This window comes from Colletes gigas, unplaced genomic scaffold, assembly GCF_013123115.1.
Source record: "Colletes gigas isolate AHSC1104 unplaced genomic scaffold, ASM1312311v1 Colletes_gigas_Sc00002, whole genome shotgun sequence".
NCBI lineage: Eukaryota > Metazoa > Arthropoda > Insecta > Hymenoptera > Colletidae > Colletes > Colletes gigas.
The window spans coordinates 7725709-7741295 of record NW_025106631.1 but is presented as its reverse complement, the minus strand read 5'-3'; the positions used below and the strand labels follow the sequence as shown (position 1 = coordinate 7741295).

Sequence of the window (15587 nt, the reverse complement as noted above, 5' to 3'; positions counted from 1 at the left end):
TATAAAATGATAAAACCTAACGTATTTGCACAAATAATAACGAGCGAGCAGTTGCACGATACTTATCTATACACGAGTAAAATCGGATTTTTATAATGGCAACAAGTATAAGCCACATTACAACATTAATAATATCCCTTTGCATACACGTATAGACTATATGCGTATAAAATATATTTGCCAAATAAGATAATCAGTTATTATTCTGTAGACCTGAAGCACGAGTCTGTTTTGCTTTGTTAGATACGATTAAGTTTGATAGAATGAAAATGAAACGTTTTACGAGTTGATAACAATTAGTGAGATGTGTATCCTATTTTCAAGAAAAATTGCTAGACAGTTAAAAACAACTTTGGCCAAAGTACGACTAATAGATGCATGCGAGTGAATTGAAAAGCATATACTTCGCGATTACAATCCATGTCAATCAAAGATCCATTTACATTTAATTGCCCGCCAATTTAATATGCGTTTCATATTGCCAGCACGATTTAATTTATGACGATCTGTCGCGGTTGAGTTTAGTAAACACTCATGGTGCACTTGTGTGACTGCTATAATCAGATGGCATGCGTGTGCGGGGATTTTTAAAGGAATTTATCACAAGTAAAATGCTGCATTATTGATAAATTTTACTCGCAGTATATCTGACACGTTCGACTGTACGTGGTTGAGTAATTGTGGCGAAAGAAATGTTTTTGTAGTGTAATTGTTTGTAGGAAAGAGTAAGTGATGTATAATCTCTTTGTTTCTATAACAATACAAGTTACTTTGTTTTAGATGATTAATTGAACTATTATCACAAAATTAGCATACGTTTGGAAAATATTTCATATTATAAATATCATTTACAAAGTTGTGCTATTAATAGAAAAAATCAAACTATTTGTTATTGATATATATTTTTTTTTTTATTTTAGGCAGATTCATAAACGTTAATGTGCATCTTTCTCTTATAAAAAAGAAGCGAAACAAACAAATACATATTTCTAATTAAAGTGATAAAAAGATACTCTGAACGTAGTTCACTTATTTGTTATGATATAAGAATTACTATAATACAGAGTAAGTTACATAATAAAATGCACATACAGATATTTAAAATCCATTCCTCAGTTCTTATTATGAGACTGCAGTTTACTTTTCCTTTTTAGATTTATAGCGTTGCTGCTAGAATAAACTAATATTAATACAACGTCAAAATATATAATTGCAATAAAAAATTTGTAATTATATAAAGAAAATATAGTTGTTTACTTTAGATAAATTTTCTATTATAATCTTTAATGGATTGGTATAGGAAATTTCATAACAAAAGGTAAGATGAAATAAAATATTTTTGTATCTATACTTTTCCTAAAAGTATTAAAATAGGAACATTCTGTTATTGTAGATCCATTGTTTTTACGGATGATGACTTAGAAACTGTTGCAGAGAGAAAAGAACGATGGAGAAGCATCTATGTGATCTACTTTACTATGTTTCTGATGTCTCTTGGGTTCAGTATTGTAGTCACTGGAATATACCCATATCTTGACAAGGTAAACGTAACAAGAGAATAATGAAGGAAGATTGTAATAAATAATAATGTATTAATATTGCAGTTGGATAATAAAGCAGGCAAAGAATTCATGGGATACGTAGTTGCAGCTAATCCTTTGGCACAAATGTTATTTTCACCTGTGATAGGATGGTGGGGAGACAAAAGAGGATCGATTAGAGTACCCCTTTTAGTAACATTAGCTCTCTTTGTATTCGCGTCAGGACTTTATAGCATTCTTGAAATTTTACCAGGCGATCAAAAAATGTTTATGTTTGCTGCTAGATTCTTAGTTGGAGTTAGTTCAGGTTAATATTTATATTAATTATAATTAATGTTACTATAATACCATAGAATGAAAATAGCGTACCAATCTTTGTGTTAATAATATATAAATATTTGATTTTCAGCAAATATTGCAGTGGCACGGTCTTACCTCTCTGCAGCTACAAAATTTGTAGAAAGAACGCATGCAGTTTCTATGGTATCTCTCGCACAGGTAATGCAGTTGAATATTTTCTTGTATATATCAACGAAATTGTTTAACAAAATGTTTTAAAATTTTTTAGGTACTAGGATTTGTGGTAGGTCCTGGATTACAAGCAGCAGTTACACCTCTTGGAGAGAATGGTTTTTATGTTATGAATTTGCCTGTTAATATGTATAGTATGACTGGTTGGATAAATGTTGTAATGGGAGTTCTAAATATTGTTTTATTTCTTCCATGGAATTTCAAGGAACGTAGGATTGCTTTACGCGACGCTATGCAAAATGAAGGAAAAGCGACAGGTAAAAATTTCCATGTTAAATAGTATCAGTGGTAATAAATAAATTAATGGTTTGATTAAACATTTTTCTATGAGCTGCAGAAGAAGAGACGTTGAAGTCTGTAAAACCTGATTATGTAGCATCTTGGACATTAATTTGTGCTTTTTTTGTCTTGACATTTAATTTCCTTCTTCTTGAAGCGTTAGTATAACAATTTCATTGATATATTTTTCCTCTCGTTTACTACATTAAACATTCTTTTATTTTTCTATAGACTTGGTACTCCTTTAACTATGGAGCAGTTTGCTTGGTCGAAAAAAGAAGCTTTGTATTATATGGGTCTGTTGATGAGTATTGGTGGTATTGTTTCTTCTATCGTATTTTGCATAATCAGTCCTTTATGTAAAAGGTTGGAACATTTTATACAAATATGCGGTTAAAATTGACCATTCTTTTTTATTTATTATTAAACATTATCAGGTTCAATGAACGTAAGGTGATGATGTGGGGTGGTTTTCTATTTATGCTAATTGGCAATATAATGTTCATCCCGTGGGGCCCTGATCCTCCACAAATTGCTTATGTAGACAGTAAGTACAGAAACATACTTATTTAATTTGTATATAATATTAAACTTGGTAGCTCATATATTGTTTGGAATTTAATCTGTGTGTAAAATGTTTGGTGAAATTGATCTTTTTATCTTTACACAAATTTATATTATATTTTATAGCGTCTAGTAACCGTACAAAAGATACCAATGCTACAGAAATGTTAGGATGTCCAAGTACTCAAGAATGGTGTTCATATACACCTCAACTCACGGTCACGCAATTTTTCATTGGTTTCGGGTTCATCACTATTGGTTATCCGTTAGGCATAACTTTGATACAAACTATCTTTTGTAAGGTATTAGGACCACGGCCACAAGGTGTATGGATGGGTTTTATGACAGGTGCTGGATGCGCATCTCGTGGCTTAGGTCCAGTATTTATTACTATGATTTATACACGTTTGGGAACATATTATACGTTTGGTACTACCGGCTCAATGTTAATATTATGTATGTTGTGGTTGCAAATCGTGAACAAGCGTTTAGTTCCTCTACAAGCAATTGCTTCAAAAGATGAAGTAAATCCCGATGTTGAAATTCCGTTGGTTCATCGTCTATCTAATAACGCTCAAGAGTTAAACGATGTACAAAAAATAGAACTACAGAATGTGATAAAGTCTAACGATAACCACATTTGAAGTGCAATTTTATTTTTTATGATTTTATATACGGATTTACACGTCTGCCACTAGAAATTAAGTACGAATGCAATGATATATTTTTTATCAATAATTACAGATTTTTAATATATGTTTGGCATGTATAAATATGTAAGCAAACTACTAAAAAATATGCGTACAAAGAATAGAAGAATACGATTAGGATGATGTAGCTTTCAAGTAAATGTAGGCAAAGTTTTATAGAAATTAATTCGTTCAATTTTACTGTTAATCGATTTTTACTTTGGTATCTTATAGAAGAAATGAGGATACAAATGCAAATGTTTAATGTAAAAAACGGCGCGTATCGATTAGATTACGAAAGAAAATATTTTAAACAAACAATAATGTGATATAATTATTGAGTACAAAAATTCGTTACGTATTCAATTACATAAAAAAATATTTACAATTAGAATCAATTATTTAAAATGTTGCTCATATCATTTGAATTTATAAAAATACTAGTGTCATAATAGCAAAGACTGATATTAGATAAATATAATAACGTTAAAGGTCGAAATAGAAGGTTCATTAAATTTAGCAATTTTAAATGTCTTCCATTCAACAATTTAACTTTTACTTAGGATGATCGAATGAGATTTTTACTCAAAGAACTTTTACTCAAAGATTTTACTTAAAATAGCCGATAAAATATTTTTTTCTCAAAATATGTACATAACTCGTAAAAAAGTTACGCCATTAAATATTATGCGTGACGTGGAACGCGAATGAAATAATATAACTATATACATTTTTGGAAAACTAAATTTTACGCAACTCCATTTTCTCAAATTAAACTAAAAACGTGTGTATTTTGATAATTAAAAATATTTTAACTATCGTAGACGATAACTGTTAAATTTTATAGTCTATTTAAAGAAGATTCATAAAACATGTTCAGTTTTATTGATATTCCTAAGTGAAAATAAAAATCACTTAATTGTTACCTATTTTATCTGTTTACACGGTGTTGATATAAATATTTAAAAAAAAAATAATAATAAAAAAAAAAGGTTTCTTGGCAAAAGTTACACAAAGAAACAATTACTTTAAACAAAAACATTTACAGTAATGTATGTTGTTATAGAATCATGAGATTGTAGAACGATTGTAAGTTACAAAAAACCATTAACATGGATTTTTTAAAATAAATGGAAGAAATGCTGATTTTTATATAAATTACACTTACAGTTACAATTAGTCTTTTTTCTTTGGCTTTTTGGGATTACGTGATCGAGATTTAGCTTTACAGAGGGGGCAAATAGGTGCATTTCTGTGAATTTGTTGATGGCATGATAAACATGACTTCATTGGAGGCGGTTGTTGCCTAAAAGCAAAGAAATAAGACATAAAAAAAGTAGTATGCCATTATGTATTTAGGTATTATTATCGTGTATTATTATTACTATTGTTTTTATTAATAAATTTTGTATCGTATCAAGTGTATGCAATTCATTTTGTGATTTTTGTATTATTATGAGATAAGATTAGTAGTATTTGCATGCTTTGTTATATAAGAATGTAATATAAAATTGAGTTATACCAGTGGTACCTGAATGTTGGAGCAGGTGGACCTGGTGCTGGGGGTAATGGTCTTGGCTCTGGTTTACTTGGACCTTGAAGGGGTTGAGGGGCAAGGAAAGGTGTAGAACTACCTGGATGACTAGGATGGTGTAAGGCAAGAGGAGGTAATAAGTCTTCACCCCGTACTTCCACCCTCCATTCTGCCTTTTGCATAGGACGATCAAAATAGCTGCGAACAAACCACCTACGCGATAAAAGTCATATTCAATAACATTTAAAGATGCAGCACATTTTTCACATTTTCTTGGAATTTGCGTAAATATCGTAATATTTATTTTTCAGAATAAACTAGAAACCAGTATGTAACGTACGATGCTTTTTATAGTGTAAAATATTTCAATATAGAGGGTGTATCAAATAGAGTAAAAAATCGTACAATTAAATGTAAGTAACGATATTTAGAATAAGTTTCTGTATGACATAGTAGGAAACAACTATACTTACTCTGGTGAAATGAGATCCGATTCTGTTTCATACAATTCTGGTAATCTTTCCAGTCCTAAGAATTCTCTGCGCATGCGATCAATGTCGTGCTTCAGAGGTTGATAGTCATTATTATGAATCAATTTTGCAGTCTCCCTTGCCTTGTTCCTGGCTTCCTCTGCTTGCTTAATAACAACTTCCATCTAGAATAGTTACATAAACGATTACATGCTCAATCTAGTTAAAAGATGACATTAGAATAGGAGCTAATAATACAGCATGAATATCTGCATGTATTTGCCGCAATTCTTCGACATGTGCCATTTTTTCTTGCATCAGGAGATCCATTTCCTGTTTGTATTCTATTAAGCATTTCTCTTCTTGCTCTGTCTGTTCCACCTCTTGTAAAATTCTTTGCTTCATTTTCTCCAGTTGAATAGTTTTCGACCTGGTAGAACACACAGATGCTTCGTTTTAATATAGAGAATTAATTAAAACTACATCGCGATGCGTACGACATAAATGGTATACAAGATCATCGATTTTTATAAATTGGTTTGAATCGACAAAGAGGTTTTGGGAAAATGAACTTGAGTATGTACTTAATGTCTTTCAGAGCCTCCAATTTCGCAAAAATAACCGTGGTTTCCGTGGTTGACATAATTAAACGCTTTTTAGCACTTTTGTTTAGACAAACCCTGTCAATCGGAAGACAACTTGTTTATGCAATAAATGCAGCGAATTCGGGAGCGGTATTCCTTTCGTCAAGGCATCACGGACGAAATATTTTCGAGAGAATCAATGCAGCACTAAGTGCCTTGTAGTTTCATTTAAAAGTAAACGAAATTGTCAGACTTTCAATTGTATTTTTGAAAAATTAACCAACACCGTTGACGTCAATACAATGAACATAATTCATGCCATGAGTCACAACGATAGCAAATTCTTCGTAGATCAGAAACAGCAGGATTCTCGGATGCACGCGAATGAATGCGCCGTTCAGCAATGCATTGGCGAACTAGTATAAAAAAGGCGGATTCGTTTGAAACGAAGTGCATCGGATAGAGTTTAGGAAGCGTTCTTTTACATTTTTTCATGAAATTTATTATTTGACAACCTTTTTGTTATAAATTTATTAAATATCATTTTATCATTTAGGACTATGGAATTTTTAAATTATACATAACACATTATCGGCTTATATGATAATCTTATTATAATAATCAAATGCAAATAATAAGGAAAATTATTATCTTGAATACCTTGTATTGAAAGCTATAATTAAGATTAATAATTATACCAAAGTACCACTTATCAGATATTAGGATAAGAAAACAATCCAGATTTTATCAAACACTTGGAATATTTATTTATTAATACCTAAGGTGACAAAAATACGTTCAAAATTTACGTTTGGGTAACATAGTTATTTTTATGAATATAAATTATTTATTGTCTACTTTCCTTAATGTTTTAAAAAATCATTTAAATTGTTATTGTGTTGCAAATTGATATTTCTTTTTCATTCTCTCAAAAAGAGAAAAAGAACGTATTGTTACAACGCGCACATAACACTTTTCCAGGAGAAATCATGATAATCGTGCAAATTTATTACATTTTTGTCTCCTGTCAAGTTAAATAATTTTTTAAATGACGAGTATTGTGATAAAGTATTTGTATCTGCAATAATAATTAACTTATGCTTAGCTCTCGTCACAGCTACAGTTAATCTTCTATGATCTCCCAAGATTTCAAAATCCTATATTTGAAAAAATATAAAACTTGAATTTATTGAGTTCAATTTTTATGTTTACATAAAATTAATAAGGTACCTCTTTCATGTCGCTAGTATTAGTTGAACTTTTTGCACAGGAGTAAATTATAATCTCTTTATCACGCCCTTGATATTGATCAACTGTGTTCACTTCAATATCTTCTTGAATAATTTCTTTCAATAGACTTACATGTGCTCTGTACGGTGCAATAATTCCAACATTTTGGGGATCCACACCTATCTATGCAATAAAATGCCATATACACGTTTAACGTTTAATACAAACGCAATTATGTATTAAATGTTATTAAATTGTACCACTAAGAAAGCCCGTAGTAACTCAACAATTATGGCAGCTTCCCAAACATTTGAATTTTTTTGATAGCTTTTTGGATACTTGTCGTTCAATTCAAGGCTTGTTTTTAAATCACTGGTGCAACCAGTGTTCAGTATAATTACAGAATCGTTTATGGTCTGCGACAATGCCTCCTGTACCCATCTCTTTTGTTTCATTAAATTCTATAAAATGATTATACTTTGTAGATGAATCATTAGTTATCACAGTAATAATTAAACTTACTTCACTGTGCCCTGCACTAAAAGTAGCGTTTTCTATCGTCGTGTTCCCTGCCGCTAGCGTATCGTTGTATGTCAACTTATTTGCCAAATACATAATTCTTTTATTCATTCTATACTGTTTTGTTAACATAACGGTGTTATTTTTACTGTCCAGGCGACAAAACAGGGATTCATTTGCACCAAGCTTTCTGAAATTGAAACACAGTGTAAAATTCATTATTTAGTAATTAAATAAAATTTTGAAGAGATGGGTGACACTGTATTTTGTTAATCCCAATAAAAAAATGGTTATTTTACTTCGCTGTTGTACTCTTAATGACAGGAGGCAATTGGTCAGGATCGCCTACAAGAATAAATTTACGTGCACTATATAATGGCCTTAGTACAGTTGGTTGTAGTGCTTGTGTACTCTCATCTACAATGCACACGTCGAATGTACGTTTATTAAGGAGTACATGATGAGCGCCATAACAAGTCACTCCAATGATATTCTAGAACAATTAAAATAATATTTTTTTATAACTTCTTAATGTATCGCAATAAATTTTTATATCTTAAAGTAATTCATACTTTGCTAAAGTACGCTGATTCTAAACTCTCGATAGAGTGACAATTTGCAATTGCATATCTTTCCGATTTTGGTTGCACCATTGGATGAACGGACGACGAGCCTAATCGTAAAAAGTCGATACCTTTGTCCAGCAGTTTCAGCAAAATATTATCCACAGAGCTATTTGTATATCCGGTAATTAAAACCGAGTATCCTGTTTCGTGTAACAGTTCTATTAAAGCCACCACCGTCTGTGTCTTCCCTGTACCCGGCATTCCTTTGATTAAAATGTAGTCGGTGGCAGTCATTACTTTTAGAATTGCTCTTTGTTGGTCTTCATTTAGTTTGTGTATTATCTTGGCACTTTTGCGTACAACAGACTGCGACAACCCTTTGACAAATGTTGCAGGTTTCCTAATGTAGGAATTAAGTTGATCAATGACAAAAAAAGAAAAATACTTTTTCCAAAGGTACATTACTATACGAACCGATCTATCACAATATCTCGTAGTTTTGCACAAATTTCATTGTCGCCCATTAAACCACCTACATTGGCAAGATTAGAGGAAAGCAAAGATGAAGATGAATACTTATCTATGTGTAACGACTCGTTAATATTATATTTAGTAATATCTCTAAAATCATATATTTAATTATAATACATTCCAAAGCTTGTTTGTTTGTATACATTTTGAAGTAAATACCTGTCTAGTGAAACAGTGACAGAATCTTCTTTTATATGTATTATAAATCCCGCTGATATGTTTACTCGCGTGTCTGTACTCACTACCACATACTCATTTTCTGTAAATTCCATATATGGAATATTAACACTCGAAAGCTGTTCGTTTACATTTGTACGAACGAACGTGTGCTGGTATTTAGAATTGTGTTCAATGACTTTGCCTATTACTTTTAAATTACAAATACAAATTTTCTTCTTTTCTCTAGAAAGGGAATAAATGTTGAAATATAAAAGGGATAAATTTGTGAAAATAATTGTTTTTTACCGTTTTTCCGGGCTTAGCGTCCACATATATCTTAATATATTATCAGATGTCTGCGCGATGTTCTCCATTTGCAACAATGAAACCCATTTTACGACGTAGTCGATATGTGTAGGTTTAAATTTGCCTAAAATTTCTTTACTGAGTTTGGTCAATGGATGAGATTCTGATAACTGTGTTTCAGTGTCTTTACTTAAATAGACGCAACATAATGTATTATATTGGCATGTAGAACAAGCTTTGTGATGATTAATTGGTTCTGGTAATTCTAACGCTTGCCAATCTGATTCAGAAGTAAAATTCGACGTTTTATCGACTGGCTTAGGTGCCAAATAATTGGCTAAAGTATTCCTTAATAATATCAAATCTCTCCTTTCAGGATGTTCACCTTTAATCTCTTTCATATCATTTTCTCTGAAATAAAAAACGTTCATATAATAATTTCGTTCAATTGTTTTTAATATGTTTATACAGATAAATGAATTACCTGAGATACAATAGCAGACCTGTATCTGTGTCTTGCCCCGTAAGAGCCATCATCATGATGTATAAAATAAGTTGACCTTTATGTTCTAGAGAGAATGAAGGCTTACCTGTTTTTATTTCCAGAGGTATAATTTTCCGCTTTGAGTTCACATTAACTTCTATTGTAACATCCACTTTACCTTTGACACCTAATTTAGGAAGCCAAATATTTTCTTCTATATCATGCACATGAGTGATTTTTCCCTTGAAATTGTCTTTTATATTACTTATTTCTTGTTGCTTTTTATCTGGAAGTATTATTATTATACGATTAATAAAGAGCAAAAGAAATACATTAAATATTTTTGTTTACCTTTCAAATAATGTTGTATGAATTCAAATATTTTTGGTACAAATGTTAACATCTGTTGTCTGCATTCATTGAATGGAATATCTGATGCATAAAGTGTATAAATCGTTTCCTTGGTTTGTAATATGCTATCCAGTAGCTTTGTAATGTCTGATATTTTATGAACATCTTGACACATTGCCTATAATATTAAGGTTGTATTTAAATATTATAAACAGTATTTGATGTTACACACAGATATTACCTTTTGTAGTAATTGATGAGCTAGATTTCCAATAACTAATGGTGTTTGATCTCCTTCATAGTAAGGAAGAGTTTCTAGCTTTTTAAATTTCTCAGCTAACACTGCTTTTCTATTACAAAATAAGGCACCAACTATCGTTGTTCCAGATATTAATAAATCTGAATGAACAATGAGAAAACCACTAGCATTATCTATGACCCAATACTGAGATTCTTTTCTTGCTTGTATTGTAACAATATCATGCTTCTTCACTTTTACATTTTTCCTAGATTTGAATTAAAAATATTACATAAAATTAATTATGTTAATATCTAATATAGCGAATTCTTGAGTTACACAGATCTATATGAAGAATGATGATGTGTAATGATAACAATTCTTACCAAAAATCTAAACACATAACAGTTGCATTCAATGCAGTATCTTCTTGTTCCACAATTAATAAAACACTTCTACATTCTCTTTTTACATCAATAATAGTACATCTTTGCAAAGAATTAAAATTTATTTGATTATCTGTACACCAATCTTCTTCAAAGCAATCAATAAAATCATCCATAATACATGGTTTTAATACATCTGATTCGGTATGATTCTTGTCAAATTCATTTAATTGTTCAATTTTTTCATTTTCTATAGAATCTGTCTTATTCTGTTTTATAAAAATATCCTCGTTAAAGTTATTACTGAGTAATAAAACATTGTTTTCCACTTTCTTCTCATTCTGTTTATGCAATGTACTTTTGCATCTATCCAAACCTACATTTTCTTTATATTCCCCCACAGTCAAATTTTTCTTGGGAGATGCATCTTTAACACATTTTCTGTCATCTCTAAACACATTATGAATCACGTTTGGTTTGTTTATAATTGCATGCGTTTGGTCCTGCAGTGTTTTTGAGTTGCATGCAACAGATGTATCATTATACTTAATAATTTTCGAACGAGTCTCCGATAATTCTACGTCTTCCATTGGCTTTCTTTTTTTGCATGTTCCGTCATTTGGCGAACCTCTTTCAACAATACCATTTACCGTATTATCCTTACTTTTTAATGGCCCATCGTTAGAATCCTTCGCAAAATATGCCGATATTTTCTTCTGAGATTGATTTATATCGCGAGCATTCTAAAATAAATAACGCAAATAATCAGTCTTTTAACAAATTATATGAGCGTTACAAAAACTATAAAACTAAATTATTGAATGAAAACAGTGTCAATGTCTCATTATAAAGTTTCTTCTTTATGTATATGCTTTACCTTTTTCAAGGAGAGATTGTTTTTCTTCATCTTAAAACCATTTGCATAAATACCGGCGAAATCGGAGCCGGAACCATATACGATACGGCAGTGTGGCCAGATTTGGCATAATTGAGTGCATCGACGGCGACACTACTAACGACGAACTTCCTTAGCATTTAACGAAGTAACGGAGTCGTAGGGAAAGCCGACATATCCTACCGCATGAACCATGTATCGTCCTTCCACGAGAAGAAGTCACAGCGTGTTTACATCCCCACTCCTGTTGCAGTCCGCCGACTACAGATACTGGTCGAAAACGGTAACAGCCAATCAGCGGGCTGCAGCAAGAGTGGGGATGTAAACACGCTATGCCTTCTTCTCGTGGAAGGACGGTACGTGAGCTCGGCAATCCGTGCAACTTCGGGAAATCGAAGAAGAAGGTCAGTGCGAGTCTTTCCTTCTTCATCTTGAACAGCTGAAGTCCGTCCCCGCGTCAGTTGCTACAGAACTTGCGCAAGTACCGCGTCACATCGAACCTCTAATAATCTGCGTTTTCCATAACAGTTATAGAGTAAACATTATGTATTATCAAAATTCTATGACAAAAGTTTCTAGAAATGATGTTTAATTCTTATTTACAAAAAACTTTAAACAACGAAAATACTCTTTTATTAAATTAATTATGTACACTATATAAATCTACAAAGTAATCATATACATTTCTAAAATGTTAATTATCACTATTTTCTGGTTGGCATCTACATATTATTGAAATACGTCTAGTTTTTGGTATATGTTGTCCTTCAAAGTATGATTCTTCATTCTTCAAAATTTCATGATTGTAGTTGTACCTGGCTACACCGCTGTAACAGTGATCGTTAGGTGAAAATGATATATTTTAGAAAGGGATAGCTATCTTACCTCATTATATACAAGGACCTCTGAGGCAATAGAAAATCATGTTTGTACGTTGTTTCGTTTCCAACCATCGTAAGTCTCATTATACTGTCACTTAATAAACTTAAACCAGCAATGATTTCACCACAGAACTGTAACAAAAAGACAAAAGAAAATTAAATGTTGAAAATGAAATTAACAAAGAAGTTATATACCCTAATACTGTCAACATGTGGTTTTATCCATCCTTCTGCTGCTAGGTCCAAAATATGTATTAGCGGAATTTGACTCATTTCTTTAGGAAATGCTTTTTCACGAATTTTGTTTATTATTTTCATATTATTTTCATTCCATTGTTTTCGCTCTGTTTCTCTATAAAAATGTATTGCCTACAATAATGAAATAAAACAAATTAGATCAAAGTTAGATTAAAATATCTAATCATTGTACTAACATCGTCCCAATGTGATTTTTCGTATCGAAGTGTCTTCATGTAAGGTTCAACCTCTTCTAACAGAGACTTTTCCTCTTCGATATCGACAAAATTTGGTACAATTTGCATTGTATCGCAGAGTTTTTCTTGCCAATTTTCCGCATTTGTGTTAATTTTAGTACACACAATAGCTGACCGCGAATAGTGTTTCAAATTAATACGATCAAAAGTTCCAATCACAAAATTTTTCAAGGAAAAAAACTTAGTTGTCATTGTAAAATGTTTCATCTGAGAAGGTTAGGTTTGAAGAGTTTAATTAAAACTTTGTTAAATCTAAAATTAATCGATATCAATATCAACAGGAAAATGTAATTGCTTTATTATCGTATATTCACATACAAATACATAACTTGTTTATAAAACATAATACTAATCGAAGAATAATCGAGATCTTGAGTTACGAGGGATTTTGCGTGGAGAATACGTTCCTGATTTGGTGATTATTCTTTTAAGTTCCAAAGGAAGGCGGTACAAATATTTCATATTTTTTACCGACATTCAGAGAAAAGCAGATGAAAACTATACTATGAAAACCATATTTGTAAGTTGTAAAATAATTGATCTTACATTTGACCATGCTTAAATCGCGTGGTTTGTGATTTTTTGTATGGCATCACTTTTAATTTTCACTAGTAGAGATTTTATCGATCATGGTTTTTCTTTCATAATAAAACTAGATTATTCGACGTCAAGGTTACATATCCAGATCACGGATGTTAATGTTATGGTACATGGGAGTGCTATGAACGTTTTAAATCATGATCTCGACAGGGATCAAAGACGCGTTGGCTTCAACAGCCTCGATTTGCACGGTTTTACAGTTCTTAGCCGGCGTGTAAGTAAAAATGTAAGGCCAAATCTGACCTGCCTTTTCTCAAGAAATTTGAAATGTTTGCAACGTGTCCTCTGTTTACATTAGACGTGTCATACAATAAACTTTTAAAACGCTATGGCACATAGTTAAATACACGAATCGGTTAAAATTTTAAATAGAAGTACTATCGATGATGTTAAAAATGTATCATGAAAAAATCTATAAAGCGAACAGTAATACAAATTTTTCAGCAATCTTGATCGTGTTTAGGCCGAATTCTTTATTCTATGTGTAACTAGAAAGTTTTAGGAATATGTTTTAGGCTGGTGTGCAGAAAGATTATTAAAAATGGCACGACAGGAAATAGTTCAGCTTTGGCATTTGTAACATGTTATACATCGTAAGTGTTGTATTTTGAATAATAAAAGTAATCATGGTACAGCGAAGCAAGTAAAGAGACGCGCGTAAAACTTGCAGAATTTATAATTAGAGTTATATTCATGTATAATATGTTATAGATGTGTTTTGTGGATGAGATATGGTACGCTTATCGAAGACCGATTTATATTGGTAGTGAATATTTTTGGAACAATACTTCAAGCATCATATGTTTGCGTGTTCATTTTATATAGCGTAAAAAGATTAAAAACTGTAAAACAAATGATTGCAGCAACTTTGTTCCTTGGAATTGTATACTTTTATAGCTTTTATGAGGATGATCAAGTAATAGCAGCAAAGTATGTTGGGTTTTTTAGCTGTACAGTAACAGTATTATTTTTTGCATCTCCTTTAATAATGATGGTAAGTTTGTCTAAATTTTCATGAAAATTACAGTAAATTGAAAATGGATAATTAAATACAATGTTTTTTAGGCACATGTAATAAGGGTCAAAAGTACTGAAAGTTTACCATTTCCCATTATAATGGCTTCTTTGATAGTTTCTTCTCAATGGTTTGCATATGGTTGCTTAATTAATGATCGTTTCATACAAATACCAAACTTTTTGGGCTGTGTTTTATCTGCATTTCAACTCTGTTTTTTTGCAATTTATCGAAATGACCAAGTCACGGAGGCTCATTTAATTTAATTACTCTCGAACTACTTGTACACGAATGTAACATGATACATTTCCTTAATGTATTTATATGTATAATTTAAGATAATATGTCTTGTATTCTCAAAAAAATATATTTTTTAACCGACTATTGAATTTTTTGAACGTAAGAAATGCAAGAATTGCGAATCGTAGCGTGTAGTACTAAACGCTAACTTACAAAGGTATAAAAATGGGATTTTGAAATCGAATTTATTCGCGCTAAAAACAGTTCCAGGTTTTGCTGCAACGTGGCGTACTAATCGGCTTTTAAGCGTTCATGAAAAAATTCCCCACTACGAGAATAAAAGTTTACGTGTTAGATCAATTTATGTAATGAAATATGGTACCAAGAATAACAAATAATATTTAATTTTGACGAAGTTAGCAGCACATTGTTCGTAATCATTATTTAACATATAAAAGACGTACTATTTTATTCACTCTCGTATTAAAAATAGTAGTATA

At 31.3% G+C, this 15587-nt stretch overlaps 5 protein-coding genes across 11 annotated transcripts; 2 read left to right on the top strand and 3 right to left on the bottom strand.

Moving 5' to 3' along the window:
• The first annotated feature begins 134 nt into the window (after window positions 1–134).
• On the top strand, window positions 135–3559 carry LOC122403500 (major facilitator superfamily domain-containing protein 8). 3 transcript variants are annotated; one of them, XM_043407058.1, is made up of 12 exons: window positions 163–725; window positions 921–1065; window positions 1155–1318; window positions 1394–1541; window positions 1605–1848; window positions 1951–2039; window positions 2110–2193; window positions 2278–2329; window positions 2410–2509; window positions 2583–2717; window positions 2789–2898; window positions 3042–3559. In XM_043407058.1, exons 3-12 carry the CDS (start codon window positions 1287–1289, stop codon window positions 3557–3559), a joined length of 1512 nt encoding a protein of 503 aa, XP_043262993.1. In that variant the 5' UTR covers window positions 163–725; window positions 921–1065; window positions 1155–1286. The 3 variants fall into 3 exon arrangements, with proteins under 3 accessions (XP_043262988.1, XP_043262993.1, XP_043262995.1); XM_043407053.1 differs by having other exon boundaries at window positions 135–725; window positions 2110–2329; XM_043407060.1 differs by lacking the exons at window positions 163–725; window positions 921–1065 and having other exon boundaries at window positions 1239–1318; window positions 1435–1541; window positions 2110–2329.
• A 1204-nt stretch (window positions 3560–4763) lies between these two features.
• Window positions 4764–6488, bottom strand: LOC122403509 (zinc finger C4H2 domain-containing protein). 4 transcript variants are annotated; one of them, XM_043407061.1, is made up of 5 exons: window positions 6193–6488; window positions 5867–6038; window positions 5612–5793; window positions 5127–5351; window positions 4764–4910 (listed from the first exon to the last, which is right to left on the bottom strand). In XM_043407061.1, exons 1-5 carry the CDS (start codon window positions 6249–6251, stop codon window positions 4781–4783), a joined length of 768 nt encoding a protein of 255 aa, XP_043262996.1. In that variant the 5' UTR covers window positions 6252–6488; the 3' UTR covers window positions 4764–4780. The 4 variants fall into 4 exon arrangements, with proteins under 4 accessions (XP_043262996.1, XP_043262999.1, XP_043263004.1 ...); XM_043407064.1 differs by having other exon boundaries at window positions 5136–5351; XM_043407069.1 differs by having other exon boundaries at window positions 5127–5336.
• A 580-nt stretch (window positions 6489–7068) lies between these two features.
• LOC122399766 (DNA replication ATP-dependent helicase/nuclease DNA2) lies at window positions 7069–11978 on the bottom strand. The gene is made up of 14 exons (XM_043400709.1): window positions 11840–11978; window positions 10963–11705; window positions 10580–10844; window positions 10339–10516; window positions 9988–10273; window positions 9504–9914; window positions 9198–9440; window positions 8982–9128; window positions 8514–8907; window positions 8241–8434; window positions 7927–8131; window positions 7683–7883; window positions 7423–7605; window positions 7069–7349 (listed from the first exon to the last, which is right to left on the bottom strand). Exons 1-14 carry the CDS (start codon window positions 11867–11869, stop codon window positions 7146–7148), a joined length of 3684 nt encoding a protein of 1227 aa, XP_043256644.1. The 5' UTR covers window positions 11870–11978; the 3' UTR covers window positions 7069–7145.
• A 514-nt stretch (window positions 11979–12492) lies between these two features.
• LOC122399420 (alpha-ketoglutarate-dependent dioxygenase alkB homolog 7, mitochondrial) lies at window positions 12493–13568 on the bottom strand. Its single transcript, XM_043400100.1, has 4 exons — window positions 13173–13568; window positions 12934–13107; window positions 12743–12870; window positions 12493–12684 (listed from the first exon to the last, which is right to left on the bottom strand). The coding sequence occupies exons 1-4, from the start codon at window positions 13437–13439 to the stop codon at window positions 12552–12554; spliced, it is 702 nt and encodes a 233-aa protein (XP_043256035.1). The 5' UTR covers window positions 13440–13568; the 3' UTR covers window positions 12493–12551.
• Window positions 13569–13611: 43 nt separating this feature from the next.
• On the top strand, window positions 13612–15221 carry LOC122399430 (sugar transporter SWEET1). 2 transcript variants are annotated; one of them, XM_043400112.1, is made up of 5 exons: window positions 13612–13752; window positions 13889–14046; window positions 14348–14425; window positions 14544–14826; window positions 14898–15221. In XM_043400112.1, exons 2-5 carry the CDS (start codon window positions 13970–13972, stop codon window positions 15111–15113), a joined length of 654 nt encoding a protein of 217 aa, XP_043256047.1. In that variant the 5' UTR covers window positions 13612–13752; window positions 13889–13969; the 3' UTR covers window positions 15114–15221. The 2 variants fall into 2 exon arrangements, with proteins under 2 accessions (XP_043256047.1, XP_043256056.1); XM_043400121.1 differs by having other exon boundaries at window positions 13746–14058.
• Window positions 15222–15587: the final 366 nt, after the last annotated feature.

What these genes read in the sequence shown, in the direction of transcription:
- LOC122399420 (XM_043400100.1), bottom strand. Translation starts at nt 13,439, where the DNA reads ATGAAACATTTTACAATGACAACTAAGTTTTTTTCCTTGAAAAATTTT. An exon ending in CACATGTTGACAGTATTAGG is followed by an intron (nt 12,871 to 12,933) that starts GTATATAACTTC and finishes TTTTTGTTACAG; the next exon opens with TTCTGTGGTGAAATCATTGC. An exon ending in AGGTCCTTGTATATAATGAG is followed by an intron (nt 12,685 to 12,742) that starts GTAAGATAGCTA and finishes TCACTGTTACAG; the next exon opens with CGGTGTAGCCAGGTACAACT.
- LOC122403500 (XM_043407053.1), top strand. Translation starts at nt 1,287, where the DNA reads ATGGATTGGTATAGGAAATTTCATAACAAAAG. An exon ending in CTATGGTATCTCTCGCACAG is followed by an intron (nt 2,040 to 2,109) that starts GTAATGCAGTTG and finishes AAAATTTTTTAG; the next exon opens with GTACTAGGATTTGTGGTAGG. An exon ending in ATCAGTCCTTTATGTAAAAG is followed by an intron (nt 2,718 to 2,788) that starts GTTGGAACATTT and finishes AAACATTATCAG; the next exon opens with GTTCAATGAACGTAAGGTGA.
- LOC122399430 (XM_043400112.1), top strand. Translation starts at nt 13,970, where the DNA reads ATGATCTCGACAGGGATCAAAGACGCGTTGGCTTCAACAGCCTCGATT. An exon ending in TTACAGTTCTTAGCCGGCGT is followed by an intron (nt 14,047 to 14,347) that starts GTAAGTAAAAAT and finishes AATATGTTTTAG; the next exon opens with GCTGGTGTGCAGAAAGATTA. An exon ending in TTTGTAACATGTTATACATC is followed by an intron (nt 14,426 to 14,543) that starts GTAAGTGTTGTA and finishes AATATGTTATAG; the next exon opens with ATGTGTTTTGTGGATGAGAT.
- LOC122399766 (XM_043400709.1), bottom strand. Translation starts at nt 11,869, where the DNA reads ATGAAGAAAAACAATCTCTCCTTGAAAAAG. An exon ending in CATACAACATTATTTGAAAG is followed by an intron (nt 10,274 to 10,338) that starts GTAAACAAAAAT and finishes TAATACTTCCAG; the next exon opens with ATAAAAAGCAACAAGAAATA. An exon ending in CGAGATATTGTGATAGATCG is followed by an intron (nt 8,908 to 8,981) that starts GTTCGTATAGTA and finishes TTCCTACATTAG; the next exon opens with GAAACCTGCAACATTTGTCA.
- LOC122403509 (XM_043407061.1), bottom strand. Translation starts at nt 6,251, where the DNA reads ATGTCAACCACGGAAACCACGGTTATTTTTGCGAAATTGGAGGCTCTG. An exon ending in GAGGCTCTGAAAGACATTAA is followed by an intron (nt 6,039 to 6,192) that starts GTACATACTCAA and finishes GTGTTCTACCAG; the next exon opens with GTCGAAAACTATTCAACTGG. An exon ending in TACATGCAGATATTCATGCT is followed by an intron (nt 5,794 to 5,866) that starts GTATTATTAGCT and finishes TAACTATTCTAG; the next exon opens with ATGGAAGTTGTTATTAAGCA.